The following is a 20,449-nucleotide window of genomic DNA, read 5'->3' as shown; positions in this document are numbered from 1 at the left end:
ACCAGGCCTCTAGTATAAAATAAAAACAAAAAAGAAAAGCATGAAGTCATTCATCTTTATTAATCAGTCTGTTACTTTATTTCATATACTAGGGGCCCGGTGCACGAAATTCGTGCACTGGGTGTGTGTGTGGGGGGGGGGGAGTGTCCCTCAGCCCAGCCTGCCCCCTCTCACATACTGGGAGCCCTCAGGCATTGACCCCCATCACCCTCCAATCGCAGGATTGGCCCCTTGCCCAGGCCTGACGCCTCTGGCCTAGGCGTCTGGCCCGGGCAGGGGACCCTCATTTCCCCTATCATTGGTTCTGCCCCCAGCCCAGGCCTGATGCCTCGGCCAGAGGCATAGACCCCCATCACCCTCCGATCGCCTGATCGGCCCCTTGCCCAGGCCTGACGCCTCCGCCAGAGGTGTCAGGCTTGGACAGGGGACCCCCATCTCCCCCCGATCACTGGCTCTGGCCCCCGCCCAGGCCTGAGGCCTCTGGCCCAGGAATCATGCCTGGGCAGGGGACCCCCATCTCCCTCTGATCGCTTGCTCCACCCCCCGCCCAAGCCTGATGCCTCTGACCCAGGCTTCAGGCCTGGGCAAGGGGACCATCATATCCCCCCAACCCCCGGCTCCGCCCCCCACCCAGGCCTGATGCCTAGGCCAGAGGAGTTGACCCTCATCACCCTCCGATCACCAATCACCGGATCGGCCCCTTGACCAGGCCTGAGGCCTCCGGCAGAGGTGTCAGGCCTGGGCAGGGGACCCCCAGCTCCCCGCGGTTGCAGGCTCCGCCCCTGCCCAGGCCTAACGCCTCTGGCCTAGGTGTCCGGCCCGGGCAGCGGGGACCCGCAGCTGCAGCGGCCCCGCGATCGTGGGCTTCGCTTTAGGCCCAGGTAAGGGACCCCTAGCTCCCGGGACTGCCAGCTTTGACCGTGCCCAGCTCCCATCGCTGGCTCCACCCCTACTTCCTGCTATCACTGGCCAGAGCGGAAAAGGCGCCTGATTCTCCCATCATGGCTGGGGGGCAGGGCAAAGGCGGCCCCAGGGCCGCCTTTGCCCTGCCCCCCAGCTCTTAGCTCCCACCTGGGTTTCCGATCACTGTCAGTGGCAGGAGGCTTCTTCCTGCTTTCCCTTTCGCCTCCCTGCATTGTGCCTACATATGCAAATTAACCGCCATCTTGTTGGCAGTTAACTGCCAATCTTAGTTGGCAGTTAACTGCCAATCATAGGTGGCAGTTAACTGCCAATCTTAGGTGGCAGTTAATTTGCATATAGCCCTGATTAGCCAATGAAAAGGGTATCATCGTACGCCAATTACCATTTTTCTCTTTTATTAGATAGGATATCCACATGCTTGTGCATTAAATACACATATTGCTCATCATTTCCTAGATTCATAGTGAGTGCTGCCTTTTTTTCTTTTCAACCTGGCATTTCAGTTCTACTTTGTGGTGTGGCTTTTTTCTTTTTTTAAATATATTTTATTGATTTTTTACAGAGAGGAAGGGAGAGGGATAGAGAATTAGACACATCGATGAGAGAAACATTGATCAGCTGCCTCCTGCACACCCCCTACTGGGGATGTGCACTAAACCAAGGTACATGCCCTTGACCGGAATCGAACCTGGGACCTTTCAGTCTGCAGGCCGACACTCCATCCACTGAGCCAAACCGGTTAGGGCTGTGGTGTGGCTTTTATAATTTTTATTGCTGTATAGTAGTGAGGTAGGCTTTTTGCTTTGTTTTGTTTTGTTTTGTTTTGTTTTGTTTTTACCAAGTTAACTCTAACACTCACCATATGACCACCAAATTTTTAGAAATTTACCCTAGAGAAATAAAAACATCTATGCAGCTATCTGTACACAGATGTTCATTACAGTTTCATTTGTAACAGCCCCAAACTGGAAACAACAAATGTCCTTCAGGAAGTGAATGGTTAAAGTGTGGTACATCCATATCGCGGTCTACTTACCACTAGCAATAACAAGGAAGGAACTGTGGGTGCAAGCAACAACTTGGATGAGTCTCAAGGTCATTCTGCTCCGTGTAAAGAGCCAACCTCACAAGATTAAGTGCAGTATAATTGGATTTATTTAACATTCTCAAAATGATGACATTGTAGAGGTGGGGACAGACTGGTGGACACCAGGGTAGGGAGAGAAGGAAGTAGAGGGGTAGTACTAGGAAGTTCCTTTGCAGTGACAGGACACTTCTGTATTTGATTTTGTTGATGGGCATATGAATCTATGTGCATGATAACATTTCATAGAACTACACGCGCGCACACATGCACATGCACACACACAAAACTGAATTCATGCAAAAACTGGTGAAACCTAAGGCAGATCTGTAGTCTAGTTAATTGCTAACTTCCTGATTTTGATAATGTGCTATAGTTATGTGAGATAATTACCATTTGGGAAAACTGGGTGATGGGAAATGGGACCTTTCTGAATTATTTTTGCAATTTCTTGTGAGTTTATAGATATTTCAAAATGAAAGGTTTTTTTGAAGAGCTATTCATAGTTACTAAATTAGGAAATACATGTAAATACTAATTACTGATGCTGGTGTGTTATAATCTTTATTGCTGGTGGTAATAAAAATACTTTAGAGCAATAGATATTATGGACCATAAATGTTCATAACCTTTGACTACGAATCTCCATTTCTGGTCATTTATCCTAAGAATATAACCCCCCAAAAGATAAACACTATAGATAATATCATTTGTAATAATAAAATATCTACATACAAAAAACTTATTTCAAGAGGTAGGCAACTAATTAAGTATATTACAGTGCACCTACTAACTGTACAATTGTTTAATTAATCAGTTAATAACTATGAAAATAGTAGCTATACAGTAATATGTATACAAGAAATATATACAAGAATAAATGCAATTTTATGTGTTTAATGTTTATGAAATTTTAAAACATAAAACTGAGGTATGGCCAATAGATTTGTCGAGTTAAATTTCACTTTATTGAGTGGTTATTTATTTTTTTAATTAAAATTTATTGGGATGACATTGATTAATAAGATTATATAGGTTTCAGGTATAGATTTCTATGATACATGAGCCTTATTGCATTGTGGGCCCATCACCCAAAGTCAAATCCTCTTCTGTCGCCATATATTTGGCTCCCTTTACCCTTTCCTACCCCCACTTCCCTCTGGTAACCACCATACTGGTGTCTGTGTCTATGAGTTTCAGTTTTATATCCCACATATGAGTGAAATCATATGGTTCTTAGCTTTTTCTGACTGCCTTATTTTGCTTAGCATATTCTCAAGGTCCATCCATGTTGTCACCAATGGTCGTATTCCATTTTTTCTTATGGTTGAGTAATTGGCTATTTGATGTTTTAATTCTGACATTAGTGATTATTTTAAATTCTTCCTTGAACTCTTGGTCTTGTCTGTTTCCAGTTCTGCCCACTCTGCCGTTTAATACCCACTGAGAACCCAAGCAGCTTCAATGGCAGTTTAATAAGACATTTGCAAGTCAGTCACACTCAGCTCTATGAGGATTTCTTAGTAAGTATTTGTTTTATTTTTACATTGTCTTCATGCTGTCTGTGTTAAGCTTACTTTTTTAATCCAAGCGAATAAGGAGGAAAAAATGCATACATAACTAAAGTGTTAAGTATTAGCATTAAGTAAGAAATCATAAAAATAGAGTGTTTTGTAAATTTGGCTATTAATATTAAAGCGGTTATCTGCCTTACACAAAACTATTTTTTGTGTGATCCATATAATTATCCATTGTATAAGGAGCCAGATTTTACCTTCAAATTATTTTAGTTTCTACTTTACTCCCAACCTATGTATGGTTATAGTTTTTGTGAACCTGAGAACTTATACATGATGAAATGAAATCACACCAATAACGAAATGACTCAGAGAGTTTGTTCTGCATCCAGTTGCTTTTATTTATTTTATTTTTTAAAAATAAGTTTATTGATATCAGAGAGGAAGGGAGAGTGAGAGATAGAAACATCAATGATGAGAAAGAATCATTGATCAGCTGCCTCCTGCACAGCCCCCACTGGGGATTGAGCTTGCAACCCAGGCATGTGCCCTCACTGGAATCGAACCATGAACCCCTGGTTCATAGGTCAATGCTCAACCACTGAGCCACACCAGCTGGGCCAGTTGCTTTTATAGTACATTGAATGGTTGTTCACAGATATGAAATTATCTGTGTAGTAAGGCAGATAGCCATTATTTTTAATTTAAATTTTATAAAATACACTATTTATTGAACTTTTTTAAACATAACTTTATTATGAAAAATATTAAACGTACACAAAGTAGACAGAATAGTATAATGAACCTCCCATAGAACCATCATCTATGCATCAATAACTACCAACACATGGCCAGTCTCGTTATATTGACTTCTTTTAAAATGCAAGAAAAGTTAGGTATTGTGTGAGTAGTCCTAATGCTTATGACTGTATTTCCCATGATCAGAAATTAGAATAACAAGCAAAAAGTTAATGTAGCCTTTGTTGTGCTTTGGTCCATATGTTGTCGTGGGAGGGTAATATGTTATCCTGAGTCCCTTTCAGCCTGTAAATGTGGGGGAGGGGGCGGGGGGATCACTCAGAACTATGTTCTGAAACATAATATATTTTTAAAATATATTTTATTGATTTTTTACAGAGAGGAAGGGAGAGGGATAGAGAGTTAGAAACATCGATGAGAGAGAAACATCGATCAGCTGCCTCCTGCACACTCCCCACTGGAGATGTGCCCGCAACCAAGGTACATGCCCTTGACTGGAATCGAACCCGGGACCCTTGAGTCCGCAGACCGACGCTCTATCCACTGAGCCAAACCGGTCAGGGCCTGAAACATAATATTTTATTGTTAACTTTCATCTAAATACAGGAATGTTAACGGCTAAATTTGAATTCGCAGATCATTTGACATTGTTTTTTATGCTATTTTAAGATAGAATTTAGTAATTGTTAAAGATTTGTTAAAAATGGTTAATTTGAAAATTCTCTCCTTGTTTTCTGATCTGCGCGCTGTGATTATCCAGGTTCAACACAAGGAATTTAGGTTCTGGCCTGGATTTCAGTAACAGCTCCGTTACAGCAGTGTGACCTTGGGCAGACTACTGCCCTTTGAGCCTCTGTTGATTTGCTAAGTGAAGGGAGTAAAAAGCACCTACTCCCCAAAGAGGAGTAAGTGAGGGGATGCAGGGAAAGTGCTTTGCACAGTGTGGGCAGGGGCCTCAGGCAAGTTGGAGGTGGGGAGAGAATGGATGGGAACATGAGGACCACTTGGACTGCACAGGCTACACCAGAGCTTCATGGGCTCTGATCCGCCTCCCAGATAGCGTCTCTGGTCCCCAAAGGACTCAAGGCCTCACCGAGCCTGGCTCTGGCCTATGTGTCTCATTTTTCACAGCACGGAGGGAGGGCTTCCTCTTTAGTTTAGCTCCATCAGATGTTCCAAAAGCCATCACCTGTTCTAGCTGTTCACATTCAGTCCGTTCTTCTCAAGATCTTTCAAAGTATGAATCCAGGGCTGGTCGGGAGGAAGCCACTCTGATGAGAATACTTTCCACCCACTCAAAACCATATTCTTGGATATGGAAATGAGGCTGAAACAGTGTTTTTTGGTTTGTTTGTTTCCTCAGCTACCAAGTATTCTGGGAGGCACTTCATGCATATTATCTCATTTTATTCCTTCTAACAACTGTCAAGGGCGTACTCTATTATCCTCACTTAGGTATGAAATATGTGAAGCTCAAAGGTTAATACATTGCCTAAGAAACAACCAGTATCGAGTCCCAGATCTTACGTTCTTCTACTCTTTTTGGATTTTATTTATTTGACTTTATGGTTTTACTAGAGGCCCAGTGCATGGATTCATGCACTCATGGGGTCCCTTGGCCTGGCCTGTGCCCTCTCACAATCTGGGAACCCTCGGGGGATGTCGGAGGCTCGGTGCATGGATTCGGCCTGATCGCCGCAGGCCAGGCCAAGAGACCCCACCAGTGCATGAATCCGTGCACCGGGACTCTAGTATGCATATAAGATCTTTGGTTAATCTCTTCCCGCCCTCCCCCCTTCCCTCTGAGATTCATCAGTCTGTTCCATGTTTCCATGCCTGTGTGTTGAGCATTTGCTCCCTGGTGGTCAGTGCGTGTCATAGCTACTGGTCAAATGGTCCAATGGTTGCTTAGGCTTTTATATATATAGATGTTTCAGAATGGACTTTTAACACAGATTTACGAGATGTTGTTTTTTGTTTGTTTTTAGCTTTTGAAGGAAGAGAAGATGGGTTGCAAAGGACAGGGCTCTTGATAGTTTTTGTCTTGTTTACAGAATGTGCTGACTTGAAGTTTTGAATGCCATTTTGACCACAGGAAGGCAAAGAGAAAGAGAGTTTTGCTTTCAGCAGTTTTCAGATAGATGTTCAGTAGTTGTACTGAGATTGCTGAGTCCTATGGAAATGTCTTAACTTTATATGCCCTGTTATGTGGAATCTAGCTCTCCGAGCAGTATTTGTAGCGTTGATTAAAAACTACTCATTAGATCAGATTCAAAACTTTAAATTCCAAATCAGGACTATTTTACTATGACAGTAACTGGTTACTTCGTAGGCAGTCAAATGAAATAGAAAATGCACTGGCCTCAAACAAAAGAGCTAGGTTCCCTGACGGGTTTTTTTATGGAAGATTGGACAGGTCACTGAACTCAGGGCTCCCTCAGTTTGTGAAAACTGTCTCTGATTGTATGTTTCTAATTATTTTTCTTATTTGTAGGATTTCAATATAATTGAGGAAGCTCTTATCCGAAGGGTGTTAGACCGGTCACTTCTGGAATATGTGAGTCACTCAAACACCACATAACGTCGTGAAAAGGAGAAGGACGGAGACCATACAGTTGCACCATTTGTTAAGATGCTGCTTGAACAGCTGGAGGGGCATTGTCGGTGTCTGATGGGCAGAAATGTACAACACAGTTCTCTTGCGTTTTAAAACTGCTTTTATCTTGATGGTTTCAATCTGTTTTACATCCCTGAGTTTTTTAGACACTCAACAAACAAAAAGAGTCTCCATTAGCCATTAGTACACTATGAAAGAGAACCGAAGGCTGGGATTGGTGGGCGAAGGATCTTTATTTGCAAACTGGACGACAGTATGTGTAACGCTACTCATCAATAAACAGCATCATGGTAGGGCAAGATAGCTAATCTTCGTTCTATGTGAAAAGATGGAACGTGAAACCAATTGTGGGCATGCAAGGAAATATGAAATCTGTTTCAGTGCTCATGTTCTAATCACTAATAGAATAACATGAATAATCTTGTATGGTAGGGAAGGAAAATTGTGGAAGTCGATGAAGTCCATTTAACCAAATTGTATAACATAATGTAACAAAATTAATTTCATGTTAGGAATGTATGCCTAATTCTTTTACTTTTTATAACTGCATACCTGAGAATTTAATATTCTATTTTTCAAATGTCTGTAGCTTATTTAGGAATATTTCTATAACGTAGGCAAGTTCTTAAGAACCGTCAGCTGCTATTTATAGTAGAGGTATTCACATCCATAATTCTTAGTGGAAAATCCAAAGGGCTTTGATGTTATTTTTATTTCCGCCGTTAGAAAAATTATAAAAAAATACTGAAAACCCAACAAAATTATAGCTCATCACATTATTATAGGAAAGCACTCTTGTCAGCCACCCTGGATGTCCTCTGCGTGTCCTGTCACAGTTCACAATGCTCGTGCCCAACCCCACAAAAGTAACCATTACATCGATTTCAGTAGTAATCACTTTCTTGTACTTCTTTAGTGTTTTATTGCCCAAGTGTGTATCTCTACACACTGTTTTTTATCTTATGCATTTAAAATTGTTATGAGATGTATTGTTTACATCCCTTTTTTACACGTTCCCCCGTTCTTTCTTTTTCTTAAAATTTACCAATTGGAGAACCTGGTCTTATGATTCACAGTTTCCCAAGTCTGTATTGTATTGATTGCAGGCTCATGGCACAATTCAGCATGTTCCTCTGCCCTCTGGACATTGACACATGGGTCCAGAGGTTTGAGCAGATTTTTGGCAAGACTGTCCGGTTCGGTCTTTTCTGTGACATCGGCTAAACTTGACACTCGGTGCCTAGATCCAGTGATTTATTGTGGGTTGGAGAGTATTCTAATGCTGTCATTTCTTTTTTGTGTATTACTTGGAACATTTTTTGTAAAAGAGATGTTTCCCCACATCTGTGATCTGGTTAACCAGTGGTCATGTTCATGCAGGAAAAGAAAAATAACTATTTGAATTTTTCCCTTTGTTTACCAATTTTCAAGATAAACTTTTCCCTATCATCTTCTAGTGAAAACTCCTTTTAACAGCATTGTGAACTAACTTATGGATTCACACATATTGCATAGACTTCAATCCACTTTAAATATTCCCTGACTGAAGCTCAGATTGCCCTGTCTTTGGCCGTTGGGTGTCTCACCACGTTGCCTCTGAATCCTTTCGACCCTACTCTCGAAATCTTTGGTGGCTTCCTTGCCGTCTCACGTGACACAATATTGCAGGCCCAGCTTGTATGTTTCCTGCCCCAGACCTGGAATCGGCCATTTGCCAAGAAGCCTGGTCATTTTCCGTGAGAAGTGGCATTTCCAAGCTCTCCTCGGGGCTGCTATGCTCATTGCAACCAGACTTCCCATTGTTTCTGGGAGGGAGCTAAGAAATAGCTCTGTCTTTTAAAGATAAAACACTTCATGCGTTTAGTTTTTTTAAATATATATTTTTATTGATTTCAGGGAGAAGGGAGAGGGAGAGAGAGAGAAACATCAGTGATGAGAGAGAATGATTGATAGGCTGCCTCCTGCACACCCACACTGGGGATCGAGCCCCCAACCCGGGCCTGTGCCCTGATGGGGAATTGAACCATGACCTCCTGGTTCATAGGTGGACGCTCAGCCACTGGGCCACACTGGCTGGGCCATGAGTTTATTTTGATACTTTCAAATCAAATGGAGTACTACAACCTAATCCTTTTTTTTCCCAACCATATTTCCATTTTTTCTATACTGAGAATTCTGGTTTTCCAAGACGGGCCACGATAAAATTAGAATATCACACAGATATTCATTTCTTTTATTACCGTACACATGCAACAGTTTCAGAACAACAGTACTAATACAACTACCAGCAATACTTAATGAAAACAATTAAACATTTTTTATTTGCGCTCCCTATCCTCCCCCTACTTTTTAAAGCTGTACTCTATCAACGTTTTCTGAACACTTCACTATGGTGTCACGTACTGTAGTCCCTTCCTCCTCCCCCAGTTAGTCTTAGTTCAAGTAACTGTGTTCAGTGCTTGCCACCAGTCCTAATTTTATAGTTTGACTGTTTGACTGTTTTTCACATCTGACCTTTTAATGACGAATCCAAACGTTTGTTTCTTACACGTAAATGTAGTCGTAATCATGGTGTCCCAAATAGCTAGAGTAAACTACCCATTCCTCTTTAAAGTCTTGCGTATGGTCCTGCCCCCCACTACAAGGGAATCAGAACGAGGTAAAGCCGAAGAAGTTGAGGGCTTTCCCTCCTCCTCGTAGATGTGGACTTCACAGCTGTGAGCAAGGAACAGATGTTTAGTTTCACAACCTCTTCCTCCCCTTCGGATGAGTCATCCAATGAAGCACACAAGGAGGGAGGTAATCATCAGACTGAAAGCCTATTTTTAGTCCCTAAAAAATAATTCCTGAGCATCAGTACTGTCCAGGAAATAAATCTCTGTTCATTTAGAGCAATCCAAAAGGCATCTTTAGATCTGTAAAACTTGAAAAAAATGCCAGAACGTTAAATCCCGTATTTCACATAAAGCTTTAAGTCACCCGGGGGGCTCCGTGCAGCAATGCTGCGCCCTGCCCCTGGCTGCCCCCGATCCAGGACGCATCAGGCGCTGGCCGCCTGCATGATTGTGCCTTCGGAATGGTTTTGAGTTCTAAAACGGTCAAGCGCAAGTATTCATTCTTTCACGGTGCCTTTAACCTTTTATATTAAAAAAAAAATCCTCTAATTCATGGTTTTAAAAAATGAAAACCAGTATTTGAAGCTGTTGACTACTAACAAGTTTCACGCTGTTCCTAGCGCCTGAGATGCCGCTTTTCCGGGGCCTTCTGAGGGAAATCTGAGTCACGTTTCTCTTCAAGGCTAAACTCTTCCAACCCTGCGAAGCCGGTGGAGCTGTTCCTTTCATGTACCTTTCCCCCGGGCTTTGAACGTAGGCTGAAAGTGGGGTTCCGAGTCCGTGGCCCTATGTTAAGGCCCCGGTCACAGATCCAGCTCCAACGATGGCGCTTCACTACGTTCATGGGGTGCTCAGTCTTTCACGTGGAAGTGAGCTAACTCCAGTGACTGAATGCTGAGTGTATAATTTGTACCTTTAGGCATTGAAGTTATTTTAAAAAATCATTAAGAGATTCATTCTTTCCTTATGCAACTGCAAAAAACAACAACTGTATGATCAGAATTTAAAATGTGCAGGTTTTTTTTCTTTTCTTTCTTCTGTAAAAATGTATGGTGAGAAATAAAGAATGGCAGGACCATTGCTTTCAATAAAATATCTATTGTGTCTATTCTTTTTTTTCTTTAACACATATTTTTTTTTATTTTTTGAATTTAAAAATCTTTTTCTCCTTTATTTATATTTAAATTTCTTTATTAAGGTATTACATATGTGTCCTTATCTCCCCATTGCCCCCCCCACCCTATTGTGTCTATTCTTAAATATTGATCCTGATAATTTTTTTACATAAACCGATAAACTTTTGAAATTGTCATTCAGCAGTATCTATCACGAAAATACACCTTCACGTAGGCTTCTCGGGGAACATTTGGTAATATCTAGAGAATTATTTGTCATAACTGGGGTTTCTAGTGGCCAGGGACATAGAGGTAGAGGCCAAGGATGCCGCTCACTATTCTGCAGTGCCCAGCACAGCCCCCTCACAACAAAGGATTACCAAGCCCCAAATGTCATCAGTGTCGAGGTTTAGGAACCCTGATTTAGGCCAAAGAAATGCTGGTCGTCATGGAGTTACTGGTTCTGCTTCCAAGGGGCTTCACTGAAATGTAAAAGGTTAATTGTAGATGAATTCTATGTCTTACTCTCTGCTAAATATGTCCTAAGTTTTAGGTAGCCGAACCTGTCGTGTGTACCCCAGTTCAGGATACGCTCAAACATATGAGAGCTTTTTAGATTTTTTCACAAGAGGTACAGGCTAGAACACGGGTGTTATTGACATGACCTATGATGAGTGACATCCTGCAAGGTAGAGGGAACCCAGGAGGAGTTGGGAAGACTTAGCAGTGTCACCGAGGCTACTTTTATGGCAGTAAATAAGACAAAATATTACAGGGGGACACCTGTATCTGAGATCCTTGAGGCTAAGAAATACTTACATTTTTATCTTATTACTGGACAATCCTCTGGTATTTTAATCCTGCAGGTTTCAGGAAGCCACACACATGGGTCTTGATTAAGGCTAATCATTGGCCCCAAAGTAGCCAGGTAAGAGGCTCAGCGAAGGTGAACCATGGGAGGAGATGGGTCAAGGTCGAGCTGCGGTTATAAACCCCCAGATCCCGGCACTCAACTTAAGGTATAGTACTGTGGGCCCTGGCTGTTCTCCAGGCAGCTGCTCTCTAACCGCAGAGCTACAGGCCACTTTGATCTCATGGCATTTCTATGTCACCGTTTGCTCCTGGCACCCCTCATCACAACAGACTGGAAAAATGGCTGATTACACAGGTAGCACTGGCCCTGTCTCCAAATACCATTGGGGCTGAGGGTTTTCACATAGGACCTTTTGAGGGACACATTCAGCCCATACACGCTTCTTGGACAGAAAAATGAATGTCTGACACATGGGTGGATCCGACTACTCCTGTTAGCTTCTCTGCATATTCTTTTCTCACTGGGAAGGTCTACACGGGGAGCAAATTTACTCAGCTCGAAATTTACTCCTTTTTTACTTGCTGTGTGAAAATGTATCTGGGCCCTTCACATACTTTTTCTTTCCCGGCTGGCACAATAGTAAGACTTTCCAATAGAGGGCACTAGAAGGGCACTGCAGGAGGAAAAGGGCTGCAGTGTCTCTCTAGTGCCCTCTATTGGCCATCTTCTGCAGTGCCCTGTGGCCAGCAGCACCTAGCGTCCCTCTGGATGGTGTCTTGCAGAATACCTGAGATACTTCTTTGTGAACAGGTAGTTTTCCATGGGACCCTGGAGGACTGTTTTCCAGCAAGTTCTGACCGCATAGCACCACAGTGACTTCTCTACCATCCAGTGAGCCACAGGGACCTCTCCAGCAAGGCCTGGGTCTAGAAGGCCCTAGTGGTGGTGGGAGTAGAGCCTTTGTCTGGGTACCCTATTTCAACCCTAAATTCCTTTTATTAACAAAGTAATATGGGACACTTCACAAATTTAGGTGTCATCCTTGCATAGGGGCCATACTAATCTATATTGTTCCAATTTTAGTATAGTGAGCACTCAACCCTATGGTCATTAGATTTTTCTACTACTTACTATATGAATCTGCTAAAATTAAAAATTATATTAAACTTTCTCGGTTCAAATTACTGTGTCTGTTCAAATGTCTCCTGATTTGACCTAGACTGATCAATCAGGTTATGTTGATTTTTCTCATGTACCCACAAGAAATTTGCATGCTCCCCATCAGATTTTGCTGGCCGTGGGTAAAGAAAGAAGAGTTGGGAGTTGAGAATGCTGAGGTCCAAATCAAATAAGTAATTGTTTGCTGGACTGAGGTGCCGATGTCTTGTTCTCTGATTCACTTCCCTTTGGGTGTAAAATTGAAATGCTGACAAAACGGAGATCCTGGCCGCTGGAACGGGAAGGAATTAATGGAGGATTTGGACTCCTGACTCCCCGAGCCACCCGCATGCTGCTCCCTTCCTGACAACCAGGATGACACTGCCTTTGCAATACACATGGAACTGGAACTCAGTTTGGGGGTGGGTGGACGTTTTAGAAGACAGAGAAGAAGAGCTCTCTGCCAGCCCAGCCAACTTTCATCTTCTCCTGAGATGAAATTTGTCAGGGTAAACGGGGTATATGTTGCCCCAGAGTTACTGCCGACAAACAGAACATCTATAGGTGTAGCCCCATTCTCGGCGTTTCAACTTAACAGCCCGACAGACATAACCAAGTCTTTGGTGTTAACTTTTTGGGAGTTCTCCTAAAATGAGACTGATAGACAGGTAACTATTAGGACTGTAGGCCCAGTAAAAACCCAACTTGTATTAACAGGACTGTGATCTATTAAAATCCATGGGCAGAATGTCCTAATTCCTTAGAAAGCCTCAGGCCATTTTTGCATCTCAGCACTTTCAACAAAAAGTGAGTTGCAAATGAATTACGCCACTCCGCTCTCCCCAAACGGGGTCAGCTGCTCTAATGTTCTTTCAGGTCAGCGGTTCTCAACCTGTGGGTCGCGACCCCTTTGGTGGTCGAACGACCCTTTCACAGGGGTCGCCTAAGACCATCCTGCATATCAGATATTTACATGACGATTTATAACGGTAGCACCATGACAGTTATGAAGTAGCCACGAAAATAACTTTATGGTTGGGTCACCACATGAGGAACTGTATTTAAAGGGCCAGAAGGTGGAGAACCACTGCTCTAGGTATTCCTTTGACAACAGCAATGTTCCCAGCAGGCACCATCAGAGAGCCAGCGTGGCTAACAGTATAATTGTCACCGCTACCAAGTGAACTAAATGATGCCCATGAGACTCTGCTTTGCTTCGTTCACTCTGTCCGGCAACAGATGGTACATCTCCTATGGTTCCTCCTCCTTTCTCCAGCTTCTAAATGCAAGTTTTCATTGTAGTTGTATTTGCTCTGCATTGTGGTACATAGAAATGGTTGATGGGAATCACCTTTATGATTTAGTCTAAAGCTGTAGGATTATGAGATTGTGGGCGAAAGGGGCCACACGCTGACCTGACAAGCTCAGGGGAGGCCTGCATGCTGGTCTAGCAAACTCAGAGACCTAAAGTCACCACAAAGGATGGTCTGAAATTAAACTTTAACTAAAAGCAGTTATGGTGGGCAGTTACGTCCTAGGCCAGTATCTTCACTGACAAGGTCAACCTTGACCTTCACTGAGCCTATCTGTCTTTTTGCATCTATGATAACACACCCTTGAAATGTCTGGGTAACTTGTAACTTCCCTTTTTCTGGAGCCCCTGGGGCACAACCAAATGTGCTGGGCGCCAGGACAGATGCCACAGATTCCTTCATTATCATGTTAATTGATCCTGCACCCACCTAAGTATGTGTCCATCATTTCACTTTTTATCCAATCCCAGGGGTTTCCCCTGCTTTGCTTTATCCCTCCTCCTTAATCTGTCACCAATGAATTCCATGTAACCCACCTACATCCCTCCTTTGATTGCAAATGTATAACTACAGATGTAACCCGCCATTCTCCGGAGCATTATCTCAATTCGTTGAGGTTCTGCTTCCCGGCATATGTCGACAGTTTGGCTCAAATAAACTCACAAAAATTCTTTACAGGTTTCAATGGTTTTGACGTTAACAAGATGTTAAAGATTAGCGTGGCTCCGTGGCTGAGCGTCAACCTATGAACCAGGAGGTCACGGTTCGATTCCCGGTTGGGGCACAGGCCCCGGTTGTGGGCTCGATCCTCATTGTGGGGCCTGCAGGCAGCCAGCTGATCAATAATTCTCTATCATCATTGATGTTTCTCTCTCTCTCTCCCTCCTTTCTCTCTGAAATCAATTTTCTTTAAAACATATTTTTAAAGAAAAGATTAAGATTCAATTAAAGGTAAAAGTAAGAGGCATTGGGTTGGAAACATGGCAGCCTCATGGTGTTGCCGGAGAAGCACGCTGGGAGGGAGTTAGATGGCCTCCTTGCAGGAAGCAGCGAACGCGCAGGTATTGAGAGAGGAATGGTGGGGATAGCAGAGCTCTAGGCACGGGACGAAGGCTGCCTCTATGCTGCAGGGTTCTCTTTCCCCCCAAATTAGGCTTTGTTTGCTTTTTATTTTTATTTTTATTTTTTTTAAATTATATTTTATTGATTTATTACAGAGAGGAAGGGAGAGAGATAGAGAGCTAGAAACATCGATGAGAGAGAAACATCGATCAGCTGCCTCCTGCACATCTCCTACTGGGGATGTGCCCGCAACCCAGGTACATGCCCTTGACCGGAATCGAACCCGGGACCTTTCAGTCCGCAGGCCGAGGCTCTATCCACTGAGCCAAACCGGTTTCGGCTTGTTTGCTTTTTAAAACTGGTGTCAGGCTTTCGCCTCCACTCCTATACTGGAACTAATCTTGTTATAGTTGCCGTTATCCTGGCTATGCGCCCAGGTTAGAACAATGACCGGAGGATGCCAATAAATGTGTAAAGTAATGGGGGGCGGGGGAAGGAAAAAAAATAACAAAGGGAAGAAGAGAGAAGGATGGAGAAAGAGAGGGGAGGGGCAAGGGCAAGGGATCTTTCATCTTCAGCTCGATTCCACAGGAGATAATAGGGGCGGAAGGGCTGCTAATAGGGTTACAAATGACAGCTCTGCGATGGTACATAAAAACACAGCCGACGTAAAATTAAATGTCAATAGCATGAACATGCATATGCATAATGACATTTATGAAGGTGTTGAAATTTAACTGTCCCAAACCGGGGTAGACTAGCAAAGGGTAAATTTACTTTCTATACTTAATCTCACTTCTAAGTGTCCTTTCGTGCCGGTTTGCAGAGTTGTGCAGAGAATGTAAACGTACAATGGAAAGCAACTCCGTTCCTTCTCTTTTGCAGGAAGAGACACTTTTGCAGTGTTTCTCCTTTGCCTTTCCCTCTCCTAAAGTGTTGATTTAGTTAGGAAAATGGGTCAGGAGCCCGGCTCGTGCGGCTCAGTGGTTGAATGTCGACCCATGAACCAGGAGGTCGGGTTAGATTTGAGGTCAGGGCACCATCCCTGGGGTTTGGGCTTGATCTCCAGTAGGGGGCGTGCAGGAGGCAGCTGATCCATGATTCTCATCATTGATGTTTCTCCCTTACTCTCTCTGAAATCAATAAAAGGATTTTTTTTTTTTTAAAGAATTCTCAATCAGTAGTGCAAAAGAGGGCATTTCCTATGACAAACAGATTACTAAGATGTTGGAACTGCTGAAAGACCAAGTGTGACCGTGAGGCAATCACAGAAGCCACTGAGAAAGGGCAGGGACTGCCCAGGAGGGGCTGGGGCCACTGAGGGGAGGGCAGGCCATCTCCCAGAAGCTGAAACCATGAAAGAAAGGAAGCCACTGCCAGCAGCAGAGAGAGGGGTAACATTCTGTCTCCCAATTCCTTTGTGTGGTGAAGAGGTGCATCCCACACCCCAAGCAAGTCTTGGATACCAGCTGGGTGTCCTACAATTCCATGCAATCCTCACACTATCCACGGAAAGAGTGTCAGGTCCCAGATGTAGGGGTCAGTCTTACAAGGCTGCCCCCATCCCCACCCCTTCAGATGCCAACTCCAACTCGAAGTCCAGGTTGTCACCCGTGCTGCTGACGGACTATAGATCAGAGGTTCCCCTTGCCTGCTCCTTGGGTTCAATTTATTTGTTAGGGCAGCTTACAAAACTCAGGAAACCAGTTTACTCACTAGATTACAGTTTCCTACAAAAGGGATTCCTCAGGAACTGTAGGGAGCGGCTATGGGGTCAAGCCTCAGACTGTCCTGTGGCAGAGCCACATACAATTAAGCTTGACCTTATAGTCCTCCCTTGTTCCTAGGTAGCTAATGGGCTGTGGAGGTGCAGCAAGTGCTGCCAAAACAAGGCTTGAGTAACAAAATAGATTTGAAACTTGCTAGAACATCGTAGACATGTTGACCACTCCCCTTGTTTTGCTTTGTGTGATCTGACTATAAAATAAGGCTTCGGCTTACAGGCTGGGTCACTGTTTCCTCATCCAGGCACAGTGATCCTACCTAGCCCCAGCTGTATTCTCTTGTCTGTTTTCTTTAATCCTTCACCGCCTCTCCTCAGGTTCACCCCTGGCCATGCTGGACACGGTTCAAGGAACAGCAAGACAAAGAGAGGCGCAGGGCAAGGTGTGGGGGGAAGGGTGCAGGGCTCTTTGCTTCTGAGCAGCCTACCCTCTCTTCAATCCCCAGCCTGAAGCTCTGTGGACCCTGTCCTTTCCGTTCCTGTGGAGACCTCACTACATAGGCATCATTCATGACATCACTGGCCATTTTTAATTGACCTGAATCTCCAGCTCCTCTCTTCCCTGGACTTAAATTTCAACCCTTTAATCACAAGGTTGCTTCTTCTGGTGAAAAGTCACCTTATTAACATAAAAGACACATTTACCACTCACATCATTTAGGAAATTCCAAAGGTTTTAGGAGCTCTGTACCACAAATGGGGAGAAAGCCACAATACACACACACACACACACACACACACACTAATTTCTTAAATGGATTTTTAAAGAGAGGAAGGCGGGGGGAGAGAAACATCAATTTGTTGTTCCATTTATTTATGCATTCATTGGTTGATGCATGTATGTGGCTGGACCAGAGATGGAATCTGAAACGTCAGCATATCGGGATGATGCTCTAACCAATTGAGCTACCTGGCCAGGCTGATATATATTTCTTACTCTAAGTCCCAATATCAGAGAGGGAGAAATACCTTGGCTTCTTCCTCCCAGTCACTCCTTCCTACTCGGCCTGGGACATCCATCTGTCTGTGTTTGTGTTGGGTGCGGTGAGGTGGGGAATAGAAGAAATTAGTATTGCTTCGACAGGAGTGAAAAGAATTAATAAAGGTTTCCAAAATAGGCTTGAACAATTAAAGGATATGCCTTCACTGAATAGGTTTATTTTTGTAATGGTCAAGAGTAACACTGAAAATATTTCACAACTGGAATCAAATGAACAAGTGGCCATGCAGGACAAACTATTGACCAATCCAGAAGGGACAAGGTTGAAAAGGACTAGCAGAGCCGTATTTGTGCAAACCAGTTGAATGTCAACACTGCACCTGATACCAATTTTAAAAAGATACCAAAGAGTAAGCAGTGAATCACGAACCTCCCTTCCATCCCATCCCCCAGCTTCCCAATCACTTCTTCAAGCAAAACAGGCTTTTACCAGCAAAACAGACGTTTCTTTTTTTTTTATTGCTTAAAGTATTACAAAGGTCTCCTTCCCCCCCCACCCCCCCCCCCCCCCGCCCTTGACAATCCCCTGGCCTCCCCTACCCCCCAGTGTCTTATGTCCATTGGTTATGCTTATATGCATGCATACAAGCCCTTTGGTTGATCTCTTACCCATCCCCCTCCTGCCCTCCCAACCCCGGCCTTCCTGCTGTAGTTTGACATTTTTTAAAAAAAATATATTTTATTGATTTTTTACAGAAAGGAAGGGAGAGAGATAGAGTTAGAAACATTGATCAGCTGCCTCCTGCACATCTCCTACTGGGGATGTGCCCGCAACCCAGGTATATGCCCTTGACCGGAATTGAACCTGGGACCCTTCAGTCCGCAAGCCGATGCTCTATCCACTGAGCCAAACCGGTTTCGGCAACAGACGTTTCTTGCTCTTATGACAAAGTCAGGCTTTGTCAAGGAAGAAAGGAAACTTTCTAAATTCATTGATGGACCCCTTTGGGATGCTAATTACCTGGCCTAGAGGATTTGATAAGGGAGTTCTGCATGTGGGAGGGTCCAATCATCAGTGAGTAGCAGGAGGAAAAGTCCATTCTTTCCAGCCCAAAGGAATGTGGTTGGAAAAGAGAGAGAGTAGGGGAAAGGTGTGCTGGTGGGTGGAGGGGAGTGCTGAAGGTGGGGGAGCTGGAAGTACATGACTGTATAGGCTGTTTAGAACCAACATAGGGGTCAACACCATGTAAATCCGGTGACATAGAATGTGTATGCCGAATAAGTGGATATACCCATAAATTAAGGGCCCGTTAAAAAATAAAAGCATGCCCTGGCCAGGTAGCTCAGTTGGTTGTAGTGGAGTCCTCCCCGCATGGTTCACTCCCCAATCAGTGCACACACAAGCAGCAACCAGTGAATGCATATGTAAGTGGAACAGCAAATTGATGTTTCTCTTCCTCTTACTGTCTTTCTCTCTAAACACACACACACACAAAACAACATACACACAAAATAATAAAAAGAGCATTTAGTGAATAACGTTGGTGAAATGTCTTGATCCATATCTCTATCTCACTTGTCTTCAGAGCTATAAAAAACAAAACAAAAAAAACAAGAGGTATGGGTGCAAGACTGCACGTGCCACGTGCCTGATCAGTCCCATTGTGTTAGGGGCGAAAAGGAACCCTCAACCGGGAGCTTCCTTTTTCCTTTCCCCGAGGATTAACAGCCCATAACGCAGTGGTTCTCAACCTTCCTAATGCCGCGACCCTTTAATGCAGTTCCTCATGTTGTGGTGACCCCCAATTTCATTGTTACAAATTGAACATAATTAAAGCATAGTGATTAATCACAAAACAATATGTAATTATATATGTGTTTTCCGATGGTCTTAGGCGACCCCTGTGAAAGGGTCGTTGGGCCCTGGCTGGTTTGGCTCAGTGGATAGAGTGTCGGCCTGTGGACTGAAGGGTCCCAAGTTCGATTCCAGTCAAGGGCATGTACCTGGGTTGCCGGCACATCCCCAGTAGGGAGTGTTCGGGAGGCAGCTGATCCATGTTTCTCTCTCTCGTCGATGTTTCTGACTCTCTATCCCTCTCCCTTCCTCTGTGTAAAAAATCAATAAAATACATTTTAGAAAAAAGGGTCGTTGGACCCCCCCCCCAAGGGGTCGCGACCCACAGGTTGAGAACCGCTGCCATAACGGATGTCACTTGCTTCATAGCACATCTTGACACCATCAAAACATGACGACAGGGGCCAATAGTAAGGACCAAATATTTAACGTTAGGGAAAGATAGTTTTTGAGAAAACATTCCTGAAAAACCCAGTATCACTGATAGGAGCTGCGAGAGAAGCGGGTGGGGGAGGAATGCACAGGTGGGCACGCAGCTGTTGACGTCACAAGCCGTGGAAGGCGCTGCGCCGTTGCCATGGAGACCGCGCGCTCCCCACGCCGCCTCCCGCGCTCGTTGCCCTCCAGGGTTCGGGGACCTGCCGGGCAGCCACGGGCGGCGCAATGCCACGGGCGAGTGGCAGGAGGGGGCGGAGGGATCCCGGCGCACCGTGAGCCTCGGGCCGGCCCCGTTCCGGGCCGATGAGTAAGGCGCACAGCGCCCGCCACCCCGCTCCCGGCCTCGGCTGCGAAGGGAACCCGGGCGGGCCAGGCCCGGGGCGGGCGCGGGAGCTCTCTCTCTCCGTCCGCACGTGCGGCTAGGCGGCTCCATCGGGCGCCGCTGCGGGGCTCCC

The 20,449-nt window shown here is 44.4% G+C and overlaps 1 protein-coding gene and 1 pseudogene across 1 annotated transcript in view; one reads left to right on the top strand and one right to left on the bottom strand.

Annotated features, from left to right (window-relative positions):
• Positions 1–10,609, top strand: part of RNF125 (ring finger protein 125) — a 28,830-nt gene extending 18,221 nt beyond the window's left edge. The window contains exons 5-6 of the mRNA XM_059707383.1: positions 3,424–3,531; positions 6,779–10,609. Of these exons, the coding sequence (XP_059563366.1) occupies positions 3,424–3,531; positions 6,779–6,865 (195 nt within the window). The 3' untranslated portion in view covers positions 6,866–10,609. The remainder of the gene's footprint in view (positions 1–3,423; positions 3,532–6,778) is intronic.
• Positions 10,610–12,450: 1,841 nt separating this feature from the next.
• On the bottom strand, positions 12,451–12,543 carry LOC132240334 (U6 spliceosomal RNA; annotated as a pseudogene).
• Positions 12,544–20,449: the final 7,906 nt, after the last annotated feature.

This window comes from Myotis daubentonii, chromosome 8 (assembly GCF_963259705.1).
Source record: "Myotis daubentonii chromosome 8, mMyoDau2.1, whole genome shotgun sequence".
Taxonomy (NCBI): domain Eukaryota; kingdom Metazoa; phylum Chordata; class Mammalia; order Chiroptera; family Vespertilionidae; genus Myotis; species Myotis daubentonii.
The sequence above is the reverse complement of the archived record's forward strand: the minus strand, read 5'-3'. Positions and strand labels throughout refer to the sequence as shown.